The 16,010-nt window shown below is 52.1% G+C and overlaps 1 protein-coding gene across 5 annotated transcripts in view; it reads left to right on the top strand.

The window, feature by feature from the left end:
* The first annotated feature begins 757 nt into the window (after window positions 1–757).
* The window catches only part of KCNT1 (potassium sodium-activated channel subfamily T member 1), a 92,730-nt gene continuing 77,477 nt past the window's right edge, over window positions 758–16,010 (top strand). For 3 of the 5 annotated variants that reach the window (XM_040606112.1, XM_040606115.1, XM_040606113.1), the window contains exon 1: window positions 759–949. In XM_040606112.1, the coding sequence (XP_040462046.1) occupies window positions 816–949 (134 nt within the window). In that variant the 5' untranslated portion in view covers window positions 759–815. Of the gene's footprint in view, window positions 950–3,820; window positions 4,091–16,010 lie in introns of those variants that run through there. The other 2 variants (XM_040606114.1, XM_040606118.1) reach the window with 2 other exon arrangements.

A 16,010-nucleotide genomic window follows, 5' to 3' on the forward strand; every position in this document is an offset into this window, starting at 1 on the left:
CTGCAGTGGGGCCGTGTTATTGCAGCGGAGACCCCCAAAGATCAACGCGGCACTGGGGTGGCCCAGCAGGTGGGGGCTGGGCCGGCCTGTTTGCTGGGTCACAGCCCCAGGGCACAGCGCCCAACACAAATATTTACCCAGCTAGCAAAAAAATAGAATAGACTAAATTAAAATAGAATAAAGTAGAATAAAATAAAATAAAGCAGAATAGAATGAAATAAACCAGAATAGAATAGAATAAATCAGAATAGAATAAATCAGAATAGAATAGAATAAATCAGAATAGAATAGAATAAAATTAAATTAAATTAAAAGAAAAAAATTTACAAAGAAACAATTTTAAAAAGGAAAGCCCAGGCAGGCCGAGCCCCGCGGGGCAGGGTGCGGGCAGGGCCCGGCCGGGCCGGCAGGGGGCGCCGTGGGGCAGCGGCGGGGCGGGGGGCCCGGCCGGTGGGGGGGGGGGGCGCAGCGAGGTGGCGTCGCGGGGGGGAGCGGGCGGCGCCGCTCCGCCGGTGCGCCCAGGGCAGGACCCCCCCGCCCCCGCCCGGTGCGGCGCCCCCAGCCCCGCATACCCGCGGCACCTGTTGCTGCCCCCAGCCTCCCCCCCCCGCCCACCCCCCCTCGGCCGCGGCATGCGGAGCGCCCGGCCGGCCCGCGGGCTGCCGTGATGGGCGGCGGCGGTGGCCGTGGCGGTGGCCGTGGCGGTGGCGGTGGCTCTGCCCGCGGCCGGCAGCCCCCGGCCGGCGCCCCCGGCAGCGCGTGGCGCCCATGCTGCGCTCCGCCGCGCCGCCCCGCGCCCCCCCGCCGCCGCGGCGATGCCGCTCGCGGGCGAGGAGCGGAGCCTGCAGGGGGTCTACAAGCCGGCGGGGCCGGCGGAGGGCAGGGCGGCCGGCGGGGCCGGGGGCTACACCAACCGCTCCTTCCTCGACGACGATGGCAGCGCCCACAGGTACCCGGCGGTGGGACGCGGCTGGGGGGGGTCGGGCCGTGGGGGGCGGGGGTATGTCCCCGGGGCTGCCAGGGCCGCCGTCGCGGGGAGCTGGGGGCTGGGGGGGTCGGCAGGGTGCCCCGTGCGGAGCCGAGGGGAGCCTGGTCCCCCTTCCCCGGTCCCCCTTCCCCCGCCCCGGTCCCCCGTCCCTTTCCCCTCGTCCCCCCCGCCCCGGTCCCCCCGCCCTCGTCCCCCGCCGCCGTCCCTCTGCCCTGGTCCCCTGCCCCCGCCCCGGTCCCCTGCCCTCCCCTCCCGGAGAGCCCCGCGCAGCCACCGGGACCCTTCGGGGGGAGCCAGGCTCTGCCCGGTAGGACCCTCGCCCCCCCCCCCCCATCCCCACCAGCATTCCCACTTTTCTTCCCCTGGAAGAAAGTTAGCGTGACACTTCCAGGCCTGGCTGGGGTCCCCTGCGAACGCCCCTCTGGGCAACACCGCCGAGGGAGTGGAGTCGTTGGAGGCTGCCTGGGTACAGGGATGCTCGGAGATCCCTAGGCTGTTCCCAGTTGTATCCTTCATGGAAAAGGGTCGATGCTGCCACTCCACCGAGGCTGTGCTCTGTGGGGTGTGGGTCAGGCAGCGTTTTGGAGGAGCTGGTTTGGCTGAGCCACCCCAAAGGCAGAGGACTGGCACGCATGCAGGCGAAAAGGCTGCGTTTCCCTAGGCGCATCGCAGCCTGTGCGCCAGCTCTGCGCTGGTTTTATGCCAAAGTCATAATGTCCAGTACGAGGGAGGGGCTGTGGAAGTCAAGAGCTGCTCCAAGGGGATCACAGGGACCCGGTGCCACTGTCCTCTTGTGCCCAGGCAGCAGCAGACGTGGCCTACATGGGGACGAGTGCTTATTGCTGAAGTATCCCAGCTTTTCCTGATAATTCCTGATAATATATATCATTGTTTTTACCAGCGTGGCTCTTCTGACTGTCACACCCATCAAATGTCACCTTAAATGAGCAAATGAAGTGTGTGTATCCATTAATTCTTGGCAGGTGAGGGACCTTGGCTGGGTTTGTGCCCTGGGCCGGGCTGCTGGGGTTTTCTATGTTGACATCTGCTGATTAGGATTTAGGGAGACCATCTTTTACTCCTAAAAGCCTAGATGGAAAAAGAAGGAGGAGTCTATTTGGTGAACTCTTTAACTTTCTGTACACAATCCCTGACTGGACAACTGGTAAAATCCTTGAATATTTCTTCTTGGGATTAAGTCCCTCGTCATTTCCCCCACTGTCCTCTCTGTCAGAGGTGCAGTGTCCAGCACATCCAAGGCACCGCAGTGCCTCAGGAACCGGGACTGCCCAACTCCTGAGGGCACCCTTTGGTTGTCTTGGGCGTGCCAGGGTGCCTGTGGAGCCGTAGTGCCTTCACCAAACCCCATTTCCTCGTTTTGCAGCTGTATTTGGTGTGTTTGCAGAAGTGATACCCTTGAGGAGGTTATCGCGCGTGTCTGTGCATGTGGGGGGATGAGGGTCAGGCTAGAGGCAGCAGCTTGCTGAGGGTTTAGACTCCAACTTTACGGGAAAATGATGAGTTACTCAGCTCAGACAGCAATTATTGCTCCTTATTACTTACACTGCAGTACTGCTCGGGGTCATTTATCCTCATCTAATGCACAACAACAAAATCTTTGTCCAAAGGTCTTTCTCGTCTGTCTCTTTCAATCTGAATAGAAGAGCTTTGCTTTCTAATTATTATGATACAGCGCAATGTGTTTCTAACCCCCTCTGGCTCCAGAGAGGTTGAAATGCCATTGCTTTCCGTGGCTTGTCTTGCTGCCTCTGCATTTGCTGCCCTTCCAGAAATGTTGAACGAGCTGGCTGGAGCCCTCAGGACTCGGCAGCTCTGCCTGCAGCTGCCCGTTTCCCCCAGCCCCAGCTCGGAGCAGCCTGGGTCTCTAATGTACTTTTTCAGTGTGTTCAGCTGAAGCAGCAGAAAATGACTGCTGTAAACAGGCTAAAGAGAAATGTGTGGGAGCAGGGAGCAATAAGCACCGGTCTCCCCCATTAGATGATCCCAGGGGGTTTACTGGCTAATCTGCTGTTTGGTTTCCTCTTCTTGGACTAGGAGGTGCGCATCCCCTTTTAGTGGGTGATCATCCACATTTAACATCCTGCTATCGCTCAGCCTCTGCCTGGTACGAGTTTCCTCCTCACCTCCCGTGGGTTTTACCTCTGTTCAGTTGAAAGAGCTGTGGAGGCAGCACCCTGCCTGTGTCTGATGTGGGGTTTGTGTCTAATGGGTGCACGATTCTGCGGGGAGGTAAGGGCTCAGGAGTCCTCCGTGGGCTCCTCAGCTTGCCTGCACTCCGCTCTTGCAGGCATACATTCATAGCTGTAGGTGCGATGCCAGACCAGCAACCAGAGGTGTGTGCAAAGGATGTGAGAACCAGAATCCATCTGAGCAGGGAAGATGTGTAACACGTTCAGTGTACCTTCTGTTAAATGTTCAAGGGGACCTCAGCTGAGCTGGCTCGGTTAAAATAAATGGAGGCCTCTATTATCCCCTTGCTTAGCAAATCTAGAGATGGCTTAAAAGCTGTTAAAGAGATATTCCATCTTCTCAGCTGCCTGAGTGTGGAGGCATGTGTGTGAATGTCTGTGTGCTTTCTCCTAGCCCTCTTTACAAGGGGACAATGGTCCTGTAAGTCCCTTCCAGTTGGAAAGCAAGGGGTTAACCGTAAAAGCACTTGAAAGTATGTTTGTAGAGCAAATACACATTTCTGGCACCCAGAGGGTACAAACAGCCTAAATTTTACTTTCCTGCCTCGTGGGAAATCTGAGTAAATGTTTGTACAAGGAGCAAGTCGGTCATTTAGGGGAACAGAGGATTTCCTCCGGCCAGCAGCTCTGCTTCCTCTGCCTTGGCCATGTAAGGGCACTCTGGGAAGAAGCAGTGATGGATGAGCAGCCATATGGAAGAACTCATGCAAAAATATCCTGCACAAGTACGGGTGCCTGCAGGAGAAGCAGGGACGTGCGAGAAGAAACTTGGTTTTCCCATCCGCTACCTCCAGCTACTATGGCTTATTTAAGAAGAAAAAGATGGAAGGAGGAGGCATGCACGATGATACCTGGAGAAGCTGCTTAGGAAGATCACATCTTTGCGTTAGACGTATGTTGCTTTTCTCGTGTCTGGTTTTAGTGTCTCTTAGGGGAGGTCTGGCTGTCTGCTGGATGACGCCACTCTGCTTTGGTTCAGCGCTGCTGTTTATACTTGCAGTAAACGGTAGATGTCCTGTGCCAAGCGAGGCAGATCTGGGTACCTTGGCATGGATTTGGGAGTGGGACATGGAGGGAAGGTGGGTCCCAGCTGAAGCAGCTGCTCTGGTGCAAGTGCTTGAAAAGCCGAGGTTGGGGACTGGAGAGCAGCAGCCAGAGAGACCTGTGAGCACTGCTGGCATGGCAGCTCTGGGCGTGCTTATGGAGCCCCAGATAGAGGGGGCTTGGTTTGGTAGGGGCTGTGCTGTGGTGGGGTCTGTCCTCAGTCCCACCTGATGGGGCAGCCAGGACAGATGGTACTTTCAGACCCTAGAAATCACAGCAAGGTTAAAAATGCCTATAGGCACCTTCTGGTCAAAGCCTCTGGGTCCAAGGGCAGGTGTTTGCCTGCTGACCTCGCTGAACCCGAGGTGGTCAGTGGTTTCCCAGGGCTGTGTCTGTATGAGAGAACTTGGGAAAGTTGTTCTGAATCCGTGAGGGATATGAATGAAAAAAAAACCCAACAACCCCAAACCAAAACAAAACACAGAAGAAAAAAGCTTTGGTGAAACTGGATTCTTGCTCAGTGTGAACACTCATCCAGACCCAGGATGGCTTCTCCTGCTGGAGATGTATCAAATGGGATGTCTCAGTTGAGCACAGGGATGGTCCCTGCAGCTGAGAGCCTGTTGTTCGCTCCTATGTTTTCCATTTTCCGGAGATGAATGGGAAGATGCTTCTTTGGCAGAGCTCACGCTGAACCAGACTCTGTAGCTAATTAATAACCAGTTCCTCCAGGCAAGATTACTAGCTTAGACATTTATCAGCTTCCAAAAAGTCAGCCTTGTGGATTGCAACAACTGTTGCTCTGGCTGCCCGTGGGGATCCTGGCCTCACTGTTCCAGGAGAAACCTCAACAAGGAACCCTAACACTGCAGATCCAAACACCCTGTGTTTTCAGAGTGTTTATGGAGCAGAGATAAGAAGGAATTCTGCTCTTGTTTTCCTCAGCTGATGAGTAAAGGGACGCATGTGGCTCTGGTAGGAGGCTGCAATTGGGAGCTCAACAGGGCTGTCAGCAGGTCGTGCTGCAAAAACCGCCACAGGGGAGTGCCTGCCAGCACACCTGGGTCAGTGGGAAGAGGTTTTGTGACCCCCCAGCTATCCCATTTAACAAAGGACCCAACATGCTGAATGTCCTCCTTAGAAAATACCGTTGGGTTCTGGCATGGCTGTGTCACCCTTTGCTGGAGAACAGCAAAGTAGGTCATTGCTTGCGCTCAGGGCTCTATCTGCTCTGCAAAAATATTTACGGCATCTATTTGAATCCTCCCAATTCTCCATCAGCGACCTCTCCCTGACCTCCACGCCTGGTTCCCAAGTGCTGAACTCTATTTGTTTTGGAGCCTGTTAGTGTTTCTTTTGCATCCATGCCAAACTGTGCTGGAGTGTGGAACATCTCATTCATCCTTCTTATGAATAAAAAAAGGCGAAGAGCCATGCTAGGTCTGAGCACAGGTGCCTCTGGCCTGGTGTCCTTTGACAGTGGCCGGTGACAGGGACAGAGGGCAGGGACAGAGCAACCCTTCCCGGAGCTGTACTGCTGCAGCCTCTCAGACTGGGATCCTGAGCTGGAGGTTGTGCTTCGAAGGCATGGATGGATGCCTCCCCTGGCATTTACCTGGTCCCTCTTGAACCCATCAATACTTTCTGCCTCTGCAAAAGGGTATGAATTCTCTGCTGCAGCTGCTCTGTGGGAAAACATGCTGCTTTTCCTTTGAGCCTGCTGCCCTGTGATTTCCCTGGGTTCCTACAGCTCTTGTGATGTGCTTGCTCCCTGGTACTCCACTCTGACTTCACCTGCCTTTCATCACAGCTCTTTCCAGGCTAAAGACTCCTCCTGGTCTATTGAGTCTCTCCTTGTACAAAACGCTTTTAAACCCTATAGTTATCTCTGCCCTTCTCTGTGCATCTGATGTATATCATCTCTGAAGGGGGAACCACAAGTGTGTGTGGCTCTGTGGTAGGTGTATCTGTAGTGTAACAGCCTCGGCTGATGTTTTGGGTTTTGGCCACCCCAGACAGGCAGCTGTTGGCTTTGTGGTGTTGTCTAGTGTGACTTTGGCTCTTTTCTAAGTGCTAATTTGCAGAACTTCTAGTGCTTGTGCAGGAAGGTGATTCCCTGCCCCTCTCTGGCCCCCTTTTGGGTTAGGTTTTTTGTTGTTTGTTTGTTTGGTTTTTTTTTTTCTCTGATCTAATTTTTTATTGATTTTTTTGATAATTTATTGATGCTAATTTTCATCTGACATTTTATCATTGGGTCAGTCAGTGCTCCAAGATCCTCCCGCAACTGTTTACAGTCAGGTTTATATTTGAGCGTGCTGGGTGATTTGCAGTCATCGCCATCACTTCTGTATCCCTGGAATAACAGAGAGCCTCGTGGGACCACACAGAAGATGTTTGTTTCAGTGTTCTCCTGTTTGTCTCCTATCTTCTAATGCAGGAGACATCCCCCTCTTCGTCCTGTTGCGTCCTGGTCTGGCGGGTGGGTTGACAAGCCTGCCCCTCTGGGTTTATTTCTGTAAGTCTTTGTATCCTTGAACAGTGTGAAAAGACTCTTCCTCCTCCCACGTCTCTCTATTATTTTTTGCTTTCAATAGAAGGGAGTGTTCTGCAGGGGTCTGGAGCGCAGAGAAGTTTCTTCTCTATGCTTCATCCCTAGCTGCTTATAGCAGGAGAATTTTCCCAGCAGATCATTAGCAAGAATTAGCACCTTCCTGATCTCGCAGCCTTTTTCTTTTTTTGACGTGAGCCTGAAAAATACTGGGCACTGGCAAATTTGGTAGAGGGTATAACAGCTTGGGGTGAGGGGGAGTGAGACGCCGCCAGGATCGTGTGCGGTGGGATACCAGATCCGCTCCTGTGAATAGTGATTTTCGAGAGTAATGAGCTCTGCCTTGACAGCGTCTCCTTGCTCATCCTGATGAGAGCTGGGAACAAATAGCATTGTCCTGCTTGTAACCAGCCATCTACCACGATGAGGATTTTGGCTGGTTCCCAAGGTGGAGAGGGTGACATTGGTCCCAGGTAAGCTCCATGTGGGAGGGGAAGCCCCAGGAAAAAACGGATTGGGCAACAGCAGGAGGGCAAAGGACTTTTAAACCTTGCTTTTGCTAGAAGTGAGCTTGTCCCCTGGGCTGGAGAAGCTGCCATTGCCTGCAGAAGGGTGCACTAGCAGGAGCCAGGCTGTGATGGAGCATTAGGATTTGTGGGGACTAAGAAGAGTCCTTGGGGGAGAATTATAACTGGATGAGACCCAATTGGCTTTCTGACCCTCCTCATGGTGCCAGCTGCTGGAGCAGGGACCCGTGGGACAGCCGAGGGGTAAGTCTGGGCAGTGAGTGTAGCTGCATGGGGAGAGGCGATGCCAAACGGCCGTGAATAGAGGAGTGGCTGAGGTGTGGAGACTTGCTGTAGTGTTGGTAGGAGTTATATTCCCCTTCTTTAGCAGGTAATAGTAGAGGGTTGGCTATTGGCTCCAGGAGCAGAGCTGGAGGCTGTGACAAGTGAATTGCTCTCTTTTTAGCTTAATAATCTGTTTAGGTTTAAGATTTTTCACAGTTGGTTGGCATGAATCATGAGCCTGGTGTTATCCCTGTGTGCAACAGCACCCTGTCATTAAAGGCCGGGTGGTTTCCCAGGGGAATCTGGTGTGCCAAGCCTCCAAAGTCCCCAGTGAGACTGATGGGGCCTCGCAGTGAGGGACCATTTCTTGCTTCCACAAGCGTGAGTCCTGGTTGCTTGATTTCCTGAGCATTGGGGATGATTCTGCTTTTAAATGAACTTGCACGTGCTCCCAGGCTGCCTTGCAAACCCAGCACCGTGATGGAAAAAAAGGGTCATGTCCTTTGCTGGGGAAGGTCCGGGTACTCTGGGAAATTTGCTCCGCAGCATATAGCTCCTACAAGGAAGATATACTTTAATGTTTTAATCCATAAATAGCCCTGAAGATTGCTGGGTCAGGAGTTTTCCAGCAGGGTTAGTGACTTTGCCTCAGCAGGCTGAGTGTGTTTTGGATTTTCCCCTCCTTCTGAGGCTGCGCATGGCCGAGATGCTGGGAAGGATGCTGTGGGTGCTCCTGAGCCTGTCCCTGGAGGGAAGGGTGGGGCTGGGTGGCTGGCTGCAAGCAGAGCTTGGCTGGAGCGTTGTGCCCGTCCTATCCTTGGCTGCAGATCCCTGGTGTCGGTGGTTTGCCTCCCCTGGGGAATCTTCACCTCTGGAGGAAGGCAAGTGAGGGAGGTCCTGCCCGTCCTCCTGCAGCAGGAGCCCTCCTGGCTGCAGGAGCGAGACCCTGGGGACCCTTGCCCAAGGACACTGGGGTGGGGGCAGAGCTGTGGCCTTAGGAAAGCAGGGGTCGGCTTGTTGTGCTGTAAGTGATCATCCGAGCTGCCTTGCACTCGATTTGCAAGTGTCCTGTGTCCTGCTCTGCCCTGGGCACCGGCATCTGGGTGACAGACACAGTGGTCACAAAATCAAAACCCCTGAGAATTCAGTGGTGCCTGGAAGCTGGTGGGCTTGGGAGCTGGAGCCCAGGTTGGTTCCCTCCACTAGCCGCTGCATTTTCTTCAGCTTTTTCTTTTGGTACTACTTAATGTTGCCAAGCAAAGATGAGGAGACAAGTGCCTTTTCCTTCCAGGAGGTTCTTTGAGAGGGGCTGAAGCCTGTTTGCTGCCAGAAGTTGGGGGGTGTTTTTTGAATTGCATCAATGTCTGCAATGCACTCTTGCTAAGGGATGGGAGTTTGGGCTTGCTGTGGGTGGCCCATGGTGCATGCCTTCTCCTGTGCTTCTCATCCTCCTCCCCATCAGCCCTCCCCTGCCATCTTCAGCCTGTTCTTCATCCCACACGGTTGCAGTTGTCTCACAAACCTCTGCAAAAGGGAAGGATGGGACATGCAATGCCAGAAGTAAAATAGCGAGGGGGAAATTGGAGGCTTGGTGCACAGGTAGAAAGGGCTCCCAGGGCTGCGGGTGTCCCCTCTGTCCCCTTCCCACCGTGGCACATACCTGTGCCTCTGGCAGAGGAACAGGGAGCGGGAGCGCAGGGATGGGTGTCAGGAAGGCATTGGGATCAAGGTAGTGCGCTGCGGAACGAGGTGCACGTCAAGGGATGAAACCTGGCTATGTGGCAGCCCCAGCCCAGCCTTGAGGAGAGGAACCAAGTCCCCCCAGCTGCCAGGAGCCAAGGCTGTGTAGGATGTTCTTCCCCTCCCTCCTTCCTCCCAGTGTCACTGAGGCTTTGCAGTCACCAGGGACATCACCATGACTGGTTTACCTTTGGAAGCACCCCAGCACTGCCCAGGCCCTCCTTGCAGGATGCTCTTGAGGAAGGGGCTGGCTGTGGCTTGCTCCTCCTGGCTCCCTTGCCCTTGGCAGGGCCACCAATGGATGGCTTCACTGGCCTCCCAGCTGTCAGAGCTGGAGGAGCTAAGCCTGCCTGTGCCACTCGTCTGCTTGATGTGCTGCTGTTGGGATCAGAGAGGAGTGAAAAGGTTTCTCAGCGGGGCTTTGCCTTCCCTGAGTTTTGTCCTGTTGTACAAGGCGTACACGTGCATCAGGCCAGAAGGGAATGGGGAGACATGGGGCTGAATTGCTAATACAGGGTTGTCTAATAAGAAAAACGGCTCTGGACCTGGAAGGTACAATTTCTACTTATATCTTCTAGAAAATAGCATTGCCAGCGGGAGGAAGGCTTGTGGAGCTTTGCACTGACTCATGCTTCCTGTTAATTTTCAACATGAAATACACAAAATGCTAATCTTTCCATGAGGCCTGTGGTGCTAAATTGCCTGTGCTTGTCGCAAGTGAAACGATGGATGGGTTTGTCACGGGGCTCAGCAGTTCTGTAGAAGTTTGGACCAACAGCAGCCCCTGATGTGAGCAGTCCGACTGTCTGTGGAAATGTAAATTTGGATGCAGGAGTTTCATCTGGGAGAGTGAGTGCTTCATATATTGTGTGTATACATCTGTGTGTGTATGTGTGTTCTGCAGCTGTTGTACCCACAAAACATGATTTGGGCCAAAGCTGCTCAGAGTATCTGGAAATGATGGCTTGGATGTTATGATGGGCTTGTTTATGTCCCTCAGAGCACTTTAAACTCTTTAAATCAAAAAGTATTAAATCCATGACCATCATATAAGTGACAAGAAGCTGACAAAACAACTAAGTGAGATGGAAGGTGGATGCTTGTGGCCACAGAAGTGTTTGTGAAGTAGAGAAAATGATCTTATTCAAAGAAATAGACACCCCCCCCATCTTTCCCTGATTCCCCTTTTCCATACCAAGCTCAGGGTGTTAGTGCCTGGGGCTTTAGTGCTGATCTTTTTAGCTTTTTTCCGTACATTATCAGAGAGTAACTTTGCAAGTTCATGAGTTCATCATTCCTGTCCCCCTGGTTTCATCTGTGGGGCTGCCTGCAATAAATGGTCCTTTCCTGTGGTTGTTCCACGTAGGCGTGGCAGGGGCAGGCTCTGCCCGTGCAGCCGGCAGCATTTGTGTTTCTTGTTAAGGTCGGCAGTCAATTCTGTTTGCAATGATTTATCACTTGGTTATGGGATTTGTGCTTTGAAAATGGAATAGATGTTTTTAATGCTATATTCAGGAGGGGGAAATACCCTATCACCCTGCCTGCGTGGGTGCTCCTCCCCAGCACGGCTCCTCTCAGAAGGTCATTGGGGTACCTGGAGGGTACAGGACCCTCCCGTGGCTCTGGACACATCATCTGCATTCCAGAACTACTGATCTCTATGAACGGCATTACTGGGTCACTGTGTGACCTCTGGGGGAGAGAGAGGGTATGGTGGGATAAGAATCTGGGGCTCTTCATCTGACAAGCTGAGACATAACTGACAGTGATGTTAGCTGGTGCTCACAGGGACAGAGAATGTGTGCTGCTGAGGGGGTAGCAGAGGAAGAGCTCTGTGCCTGGAACGAGCACCCCAACTCTTCCACAGGGACACCCCTGCAGGGAAACCCTGCCCTGAAAGCTGCTGAGCTGTCTGGGGAAGGGTGATGGTGCGCGAGACATGCCTGTCAGGGGACCGAGCCTGCACATGTGTTTGCCCACGTGTGTGCAGATCTGTTGTTTTCCTTCCCTGCGTGGTCTTTGCCCTCTCCTCCATCTGGGCAGCAGTGCCAACGCCTGCAGCAGTTGTGTGTCACTGGTGCAGAGCAGGGGGCTGCCTTCCAGCCCAGCTCTGCAGACCAAGCATGCATCTCCCCACGTACTTGGGCCATTAGGAGACCCCACAGGGAAGTCACTCAGAAGAAAAAAACAAAAACCAAAAAGAGAGGAGGGGAACAACTGTAACCCGGTAACCATAAGAGCTGTGGGAGGAGAAACAAATAGAAGATGATTGTGTGTGTTTTAATAAATACAGAAAAAGAAAGAGCAGAATTTCCTGTGTGGCTTTGTTCACCAGAGAGGCTCTGAGAGCCTGGCGGCAGCTGAGCTCACCTTCACTGGTGGACCAAGGATGCAGGGCCAGATTCTGCAGCCACAGCTGGTGAAACGCTGTGGCAAGGAGAAGACATAGCAGGGTCCTTGCTGCCCTGGGGCAGGCTGCCTCTGCAAGCCCTTGTAAGAAGTATCCCATCCCTTGAGTACAATCTAGACGCTGCTGCCCTATGGTGGATCTGGGCCAGCAAAGAGCAGCTGGGGGCTCCTGCCCCACCAGTGCCTGTCTGCTGCCCAAAAAGCTGGATTTAGCCTCGCCATGGTGATGGCCAGGCTGGCTTTGCCTCTAAGAAGTTGTACCACAGCCCTATGCCTTTTCAGACAGCAAGAGAAAGGTCAGACCCGGCGTCTAACTCTCGTGCCACCATTGCTGTCAGCCAGGGGTTGTCCTTTCTGTCCTGTTAGAGGTGACAGGAGGCATAGCAGCAGCTGGCTGCAGTTGCAGTATGTGCTGGGTACCAAATCTTGAGGAAAAGTGGCTTTGCCTGGGGATGTTGAGCTTGGTCACAAGGTACCTGCTCTCCTGGCTACACATCCAGACTCCCTGGGGATCCTGCTGGAGACAGGATGGAGTTGGCAGAGACAGCTGCCAGCAGGACCTCACACCTCTGGCTCCTTTTACAGCGTGGAGTAGTGGGAGAGGAGGGATTTAGACTGTAGACTATGCAAAAATTTGCCCCAAGTGGAGGTTCAGCTGTTTCTGCTGTTTGCACACCCCAGCCCCTAGGAGGAAGGGAAAGGCACTCGGGGGAGGCTTTCAGTAAGGGGGTGTCACTGAGAGCTTTGGAGCTCCTGATGGTGCCTGGCAGGTTGGGGCACTTGTGTCATGCAGGTACCAGAACGTAGGATTCTGGGATCTGTTGATGACCCTGAGTGGCTTGGGGTTGGTTTGTGGTGGGAAGCAGGAGGATGCTCTGTGGTTTCTGTGGTGTGTAGCATGCAAGGAAGCAGAAGAGGAACTTGGGTTGCGTCCTTCCTCTTCTTTGACATATATAGTCAAGAATAATAACAAAAACCCTAAAATACATTGCAACAAGCTGCAAGCCCATAGAGTTCCAACTGAAGCAAAGCTGTCTCTTGGGTACTGGGACCCCAGATAGCCTCTGGTGAGCTCCACAGGGCATGCACATTGCAGAGCCCCCACGGCCAGGCGCAGCCCCAGCTGACACAGGCAGATGTGTGGGCTGTCACTGGTCTTCTGCCTGGAATCCCAGTCTCGGAGGATGGTGCTGGCAGCAGTGCAGCTTTTCTGTGTGCTCCAGGTGGAAATACAGCAAGGGAAAAATGTGATTGCGACCAGCCCACACATGAGAAAGCTTGCTGAAGAAACCCAAGGTTGGTGCAGCTCTAGGGTTCCTGCTAGAGCATGCTCCAAGGGGCAGTTGTATTTGCTAAATGCTGGGATGGTGACTGTGTCTAGCTGCAGTTTAATGGTAGGAGAGATCAACGGGGAGATCTGGTTTGAATCACATTCGGCTTGATCCCTGTTCCCGTGTTCCCAAGAGGCTGAGCAGTAGGGTGTCCCCCTCCCGGCGTGCCGATCGCTGCCGGGGAGCTGGCCAAGCTGGGGGAGAGACAGTGTCGTAGCGAGAAAGTGGAATAGTGTTGAGGTTTCCATATGCTGATTACAGAGTGCATTTTTAGTGGTACATGGTTCTGGAGGAAGGAAGGAAAGGGATGATAAAAATAAAGCTGCAGTCCTGTATTTAGCTATAAACCACTTCGGGATTTTTTTTTTCCCCCAGTAGTATTTGAAGACTATGCAATAAACAAGCTTGTTCATGCATTTTTTATTTTATGCCACTATTGCTTTGAAGAAGTAGCCGGGTTGCTGTGGCATTTCTATAGCTCAGAATCCCTATGTTTGGGCAGAGAGGAGGGTTGCAAGTTCTGTGCCAATGTCAGGAGATCTCTGTGCAGTGTGTGCAGGAGCACTTTTTTCTAAGACAGTGATGTGCAACAGATCTTAAAGTCACTGTGTAATTGATAGACATCTTTATCAGATAGGTGCATGCAATATTTGTGTTACTGAACTTTCATCCAGAATAAACAAATGTGCCAAATTTTTAAAATTCTGAATGATTTCATATGCGAGAATAAAAAAAGAGTATGTTCAAAATGTAGCTGCTACTGCAGATGGGAGAAAAAACTCAGATGCAAATACATAGCAGAAACTGTGTTTCCAGAGGTACTGATACAATTGGATTTTACTATAATTTCTTAACGCTAATGAAGGACAGTGGTAAATATTTGCATTGTTTCGTTAATCTGACCCACAAGCTGGGGCCGAAAGAGATGGACTAATTGGGTTTGAAAAGAATCATGTGGAGTTTAAAAAAACCCAAGGACAAGTGTTTGACATTTGAAGAGGATGGTTGTGTATAGCTCTGAGCATTCTTAGCTTTCAGTGGGTGCAGGATAACAGTGGACCTGCCTGCCTGCCTGGCCCTCAGGCAGTGGGAGCTGTGTGGAGTGCAAGACAGGCTGGCAGCTCTGTGTAAAGATGCCCTTTCCATATGGCAGTCGGTGTGGCTGTGGCCGTGCAGCTGTAGCACTTGGCCTTTCCCCTGGGAAAGGAAACAACATGCTCCTTCAAACAGGCATTTAATGATCAATGGAGATGGCTGTGTGTTACAGTCTCCTTCAAATGCGATTATAATCACCCACGTTTGGAGTTAGGCACCTGGCTCCCTGCTTTAAAGTATGCTGTTTAATAAGAAAGTGGATGATTTTTAAGAATTTGTATTTTCTATCTCTGAAAGTCCAGTTGCTGTCCTGGCCCCACAGCATTAAGAAATCACAACTGGGCTGGAACTTTGCTGGGAGTGGCCTGGAGAAACGGTGCTTTTGGTGTGATTTATCATAGTTGAGGTCTAAGAGGAAAGACTTAACTGTGGGGTTTTTTGTGATTAGGTTAATGTTAGGTCCTCCTTTGCAATGGGAGCTAGAGATGGTCAGCTAGATTCTGTTTGTATCAGTCAATCCAGCAGGAGTCCTTGAGTTGACAGGAGTTTGGCTTGATTTCTCTTAAAGACCATGTTTTGGATCAATGTATATCACAGAATAACCTCCCTGATGCCCAAGGCCCTGCACAGATGCGTTACTCAGTGCAGAGCCTTGGCTGCTGTATGCATATGGCAGCTAAAAGGAATTGAAAAGCTCTGGGGGTAGAGAATTCAGTGGCAAAAATCATCAGTGAAAATCACCTGAAGCGCTGACAGTGAGCTGCGTTGCCTTCTGGGGCTGTGTTCAGCAGAAATTTTGCATGCTGGTTGCTCTTCCAGAAACTCGGAAACAATGGCTGATAAGGACTTTGGAACCTGGTCAGCTGGGAACTTATTTACAGGGGTTTGAGTTGTTAAAAGTAGAAGACAGTCTGAGGAGCCTCAGATCACATCTCTTCAGCCAGCAGCAAAGCCCCTACATTTAAAAAATACAAATAAAAAAGCTCCTTATTGCCAGTTTAGTATTAATCTGGAGCTCTTTTGCCTGTATATAGCTTATGCAGCATGTACTGGTGGCAAAGCTGTGGGAAGGCGGTAGGAGTGGGTTGGAGAGGCTTTGGGTGAGACCCTTGGAAGTACATCTGACAGGAGTTGAAGCCTTTCAGCGATTTGCCTGCTTCACACTCCAAAGTTACATGTGAGGGACAATGCATCAGCTCACTGCAGAGGCACCACATCTCCTCTTCCAAGCTCTCCCTCTCCTTCCCACTTTCCACAAAGGGTTTATGAAATCAGAGTTCCTGTCATGGCACTGATAGCTTTCACTGATGAAGCCAGAACCCAAACGATCAGGACTTGTGAGCTTGCTGTGTGTCTGTACACTGGCTTTACAGCATGGAATGACTTTGTTGCCTTGTGAAAGGAGGTTTCAGCTTAACCCTGATCTGTTATAATTAGTAGCTCTAGCTGACGTGGGGAGCAGTGTTGTACCCATGTTCTGGTTGGTGAATGTTTGAAAAAGGAGACCAAAGACAAGCTCTTAACACTCTGAAACAGTAGTTTAGAGCTGGTTGAGTTTCACCTCTTTCCTGTGTGGCTGGGCAGGCTGCATGTACCTGTCTGTCCAAGCAATCACCTTGGGTCTCTTCCAGGCATCGCAATCCCCCTGTCCCTTGATCGGAGACATCAGCACGCCAAGGGAGGGGTGATCTATCCTCCCGGCCACGACACTTGGCAGCTGGACAGATGACTGACTCATCAGTGTTTGCAGTTTCTCGTTTAATACTGGGGCTGTTCAGATGATTTAAGTCCAGAGAGAAGGTTGTGCTTCTGCTTCCAGCACGGTTGTGGAGCCATCGCCTTGGCTGCCTCCCA

The sequence above is a fragment of the Falco naumanni genome, chromosome 9 (assembly GCF_017639655.2).
Source record: "Falco naumanni isolate bFalNau1 chromosome 9, bFalNau1.pat, whole genome shotgun sequence".
In the NCBI taxonomy this organism is placed as follows: Eukaryota; Metazoa; Chordata; class Aves; order Falconiformes; family Falconidae; genus Falco; species Falco naumanni.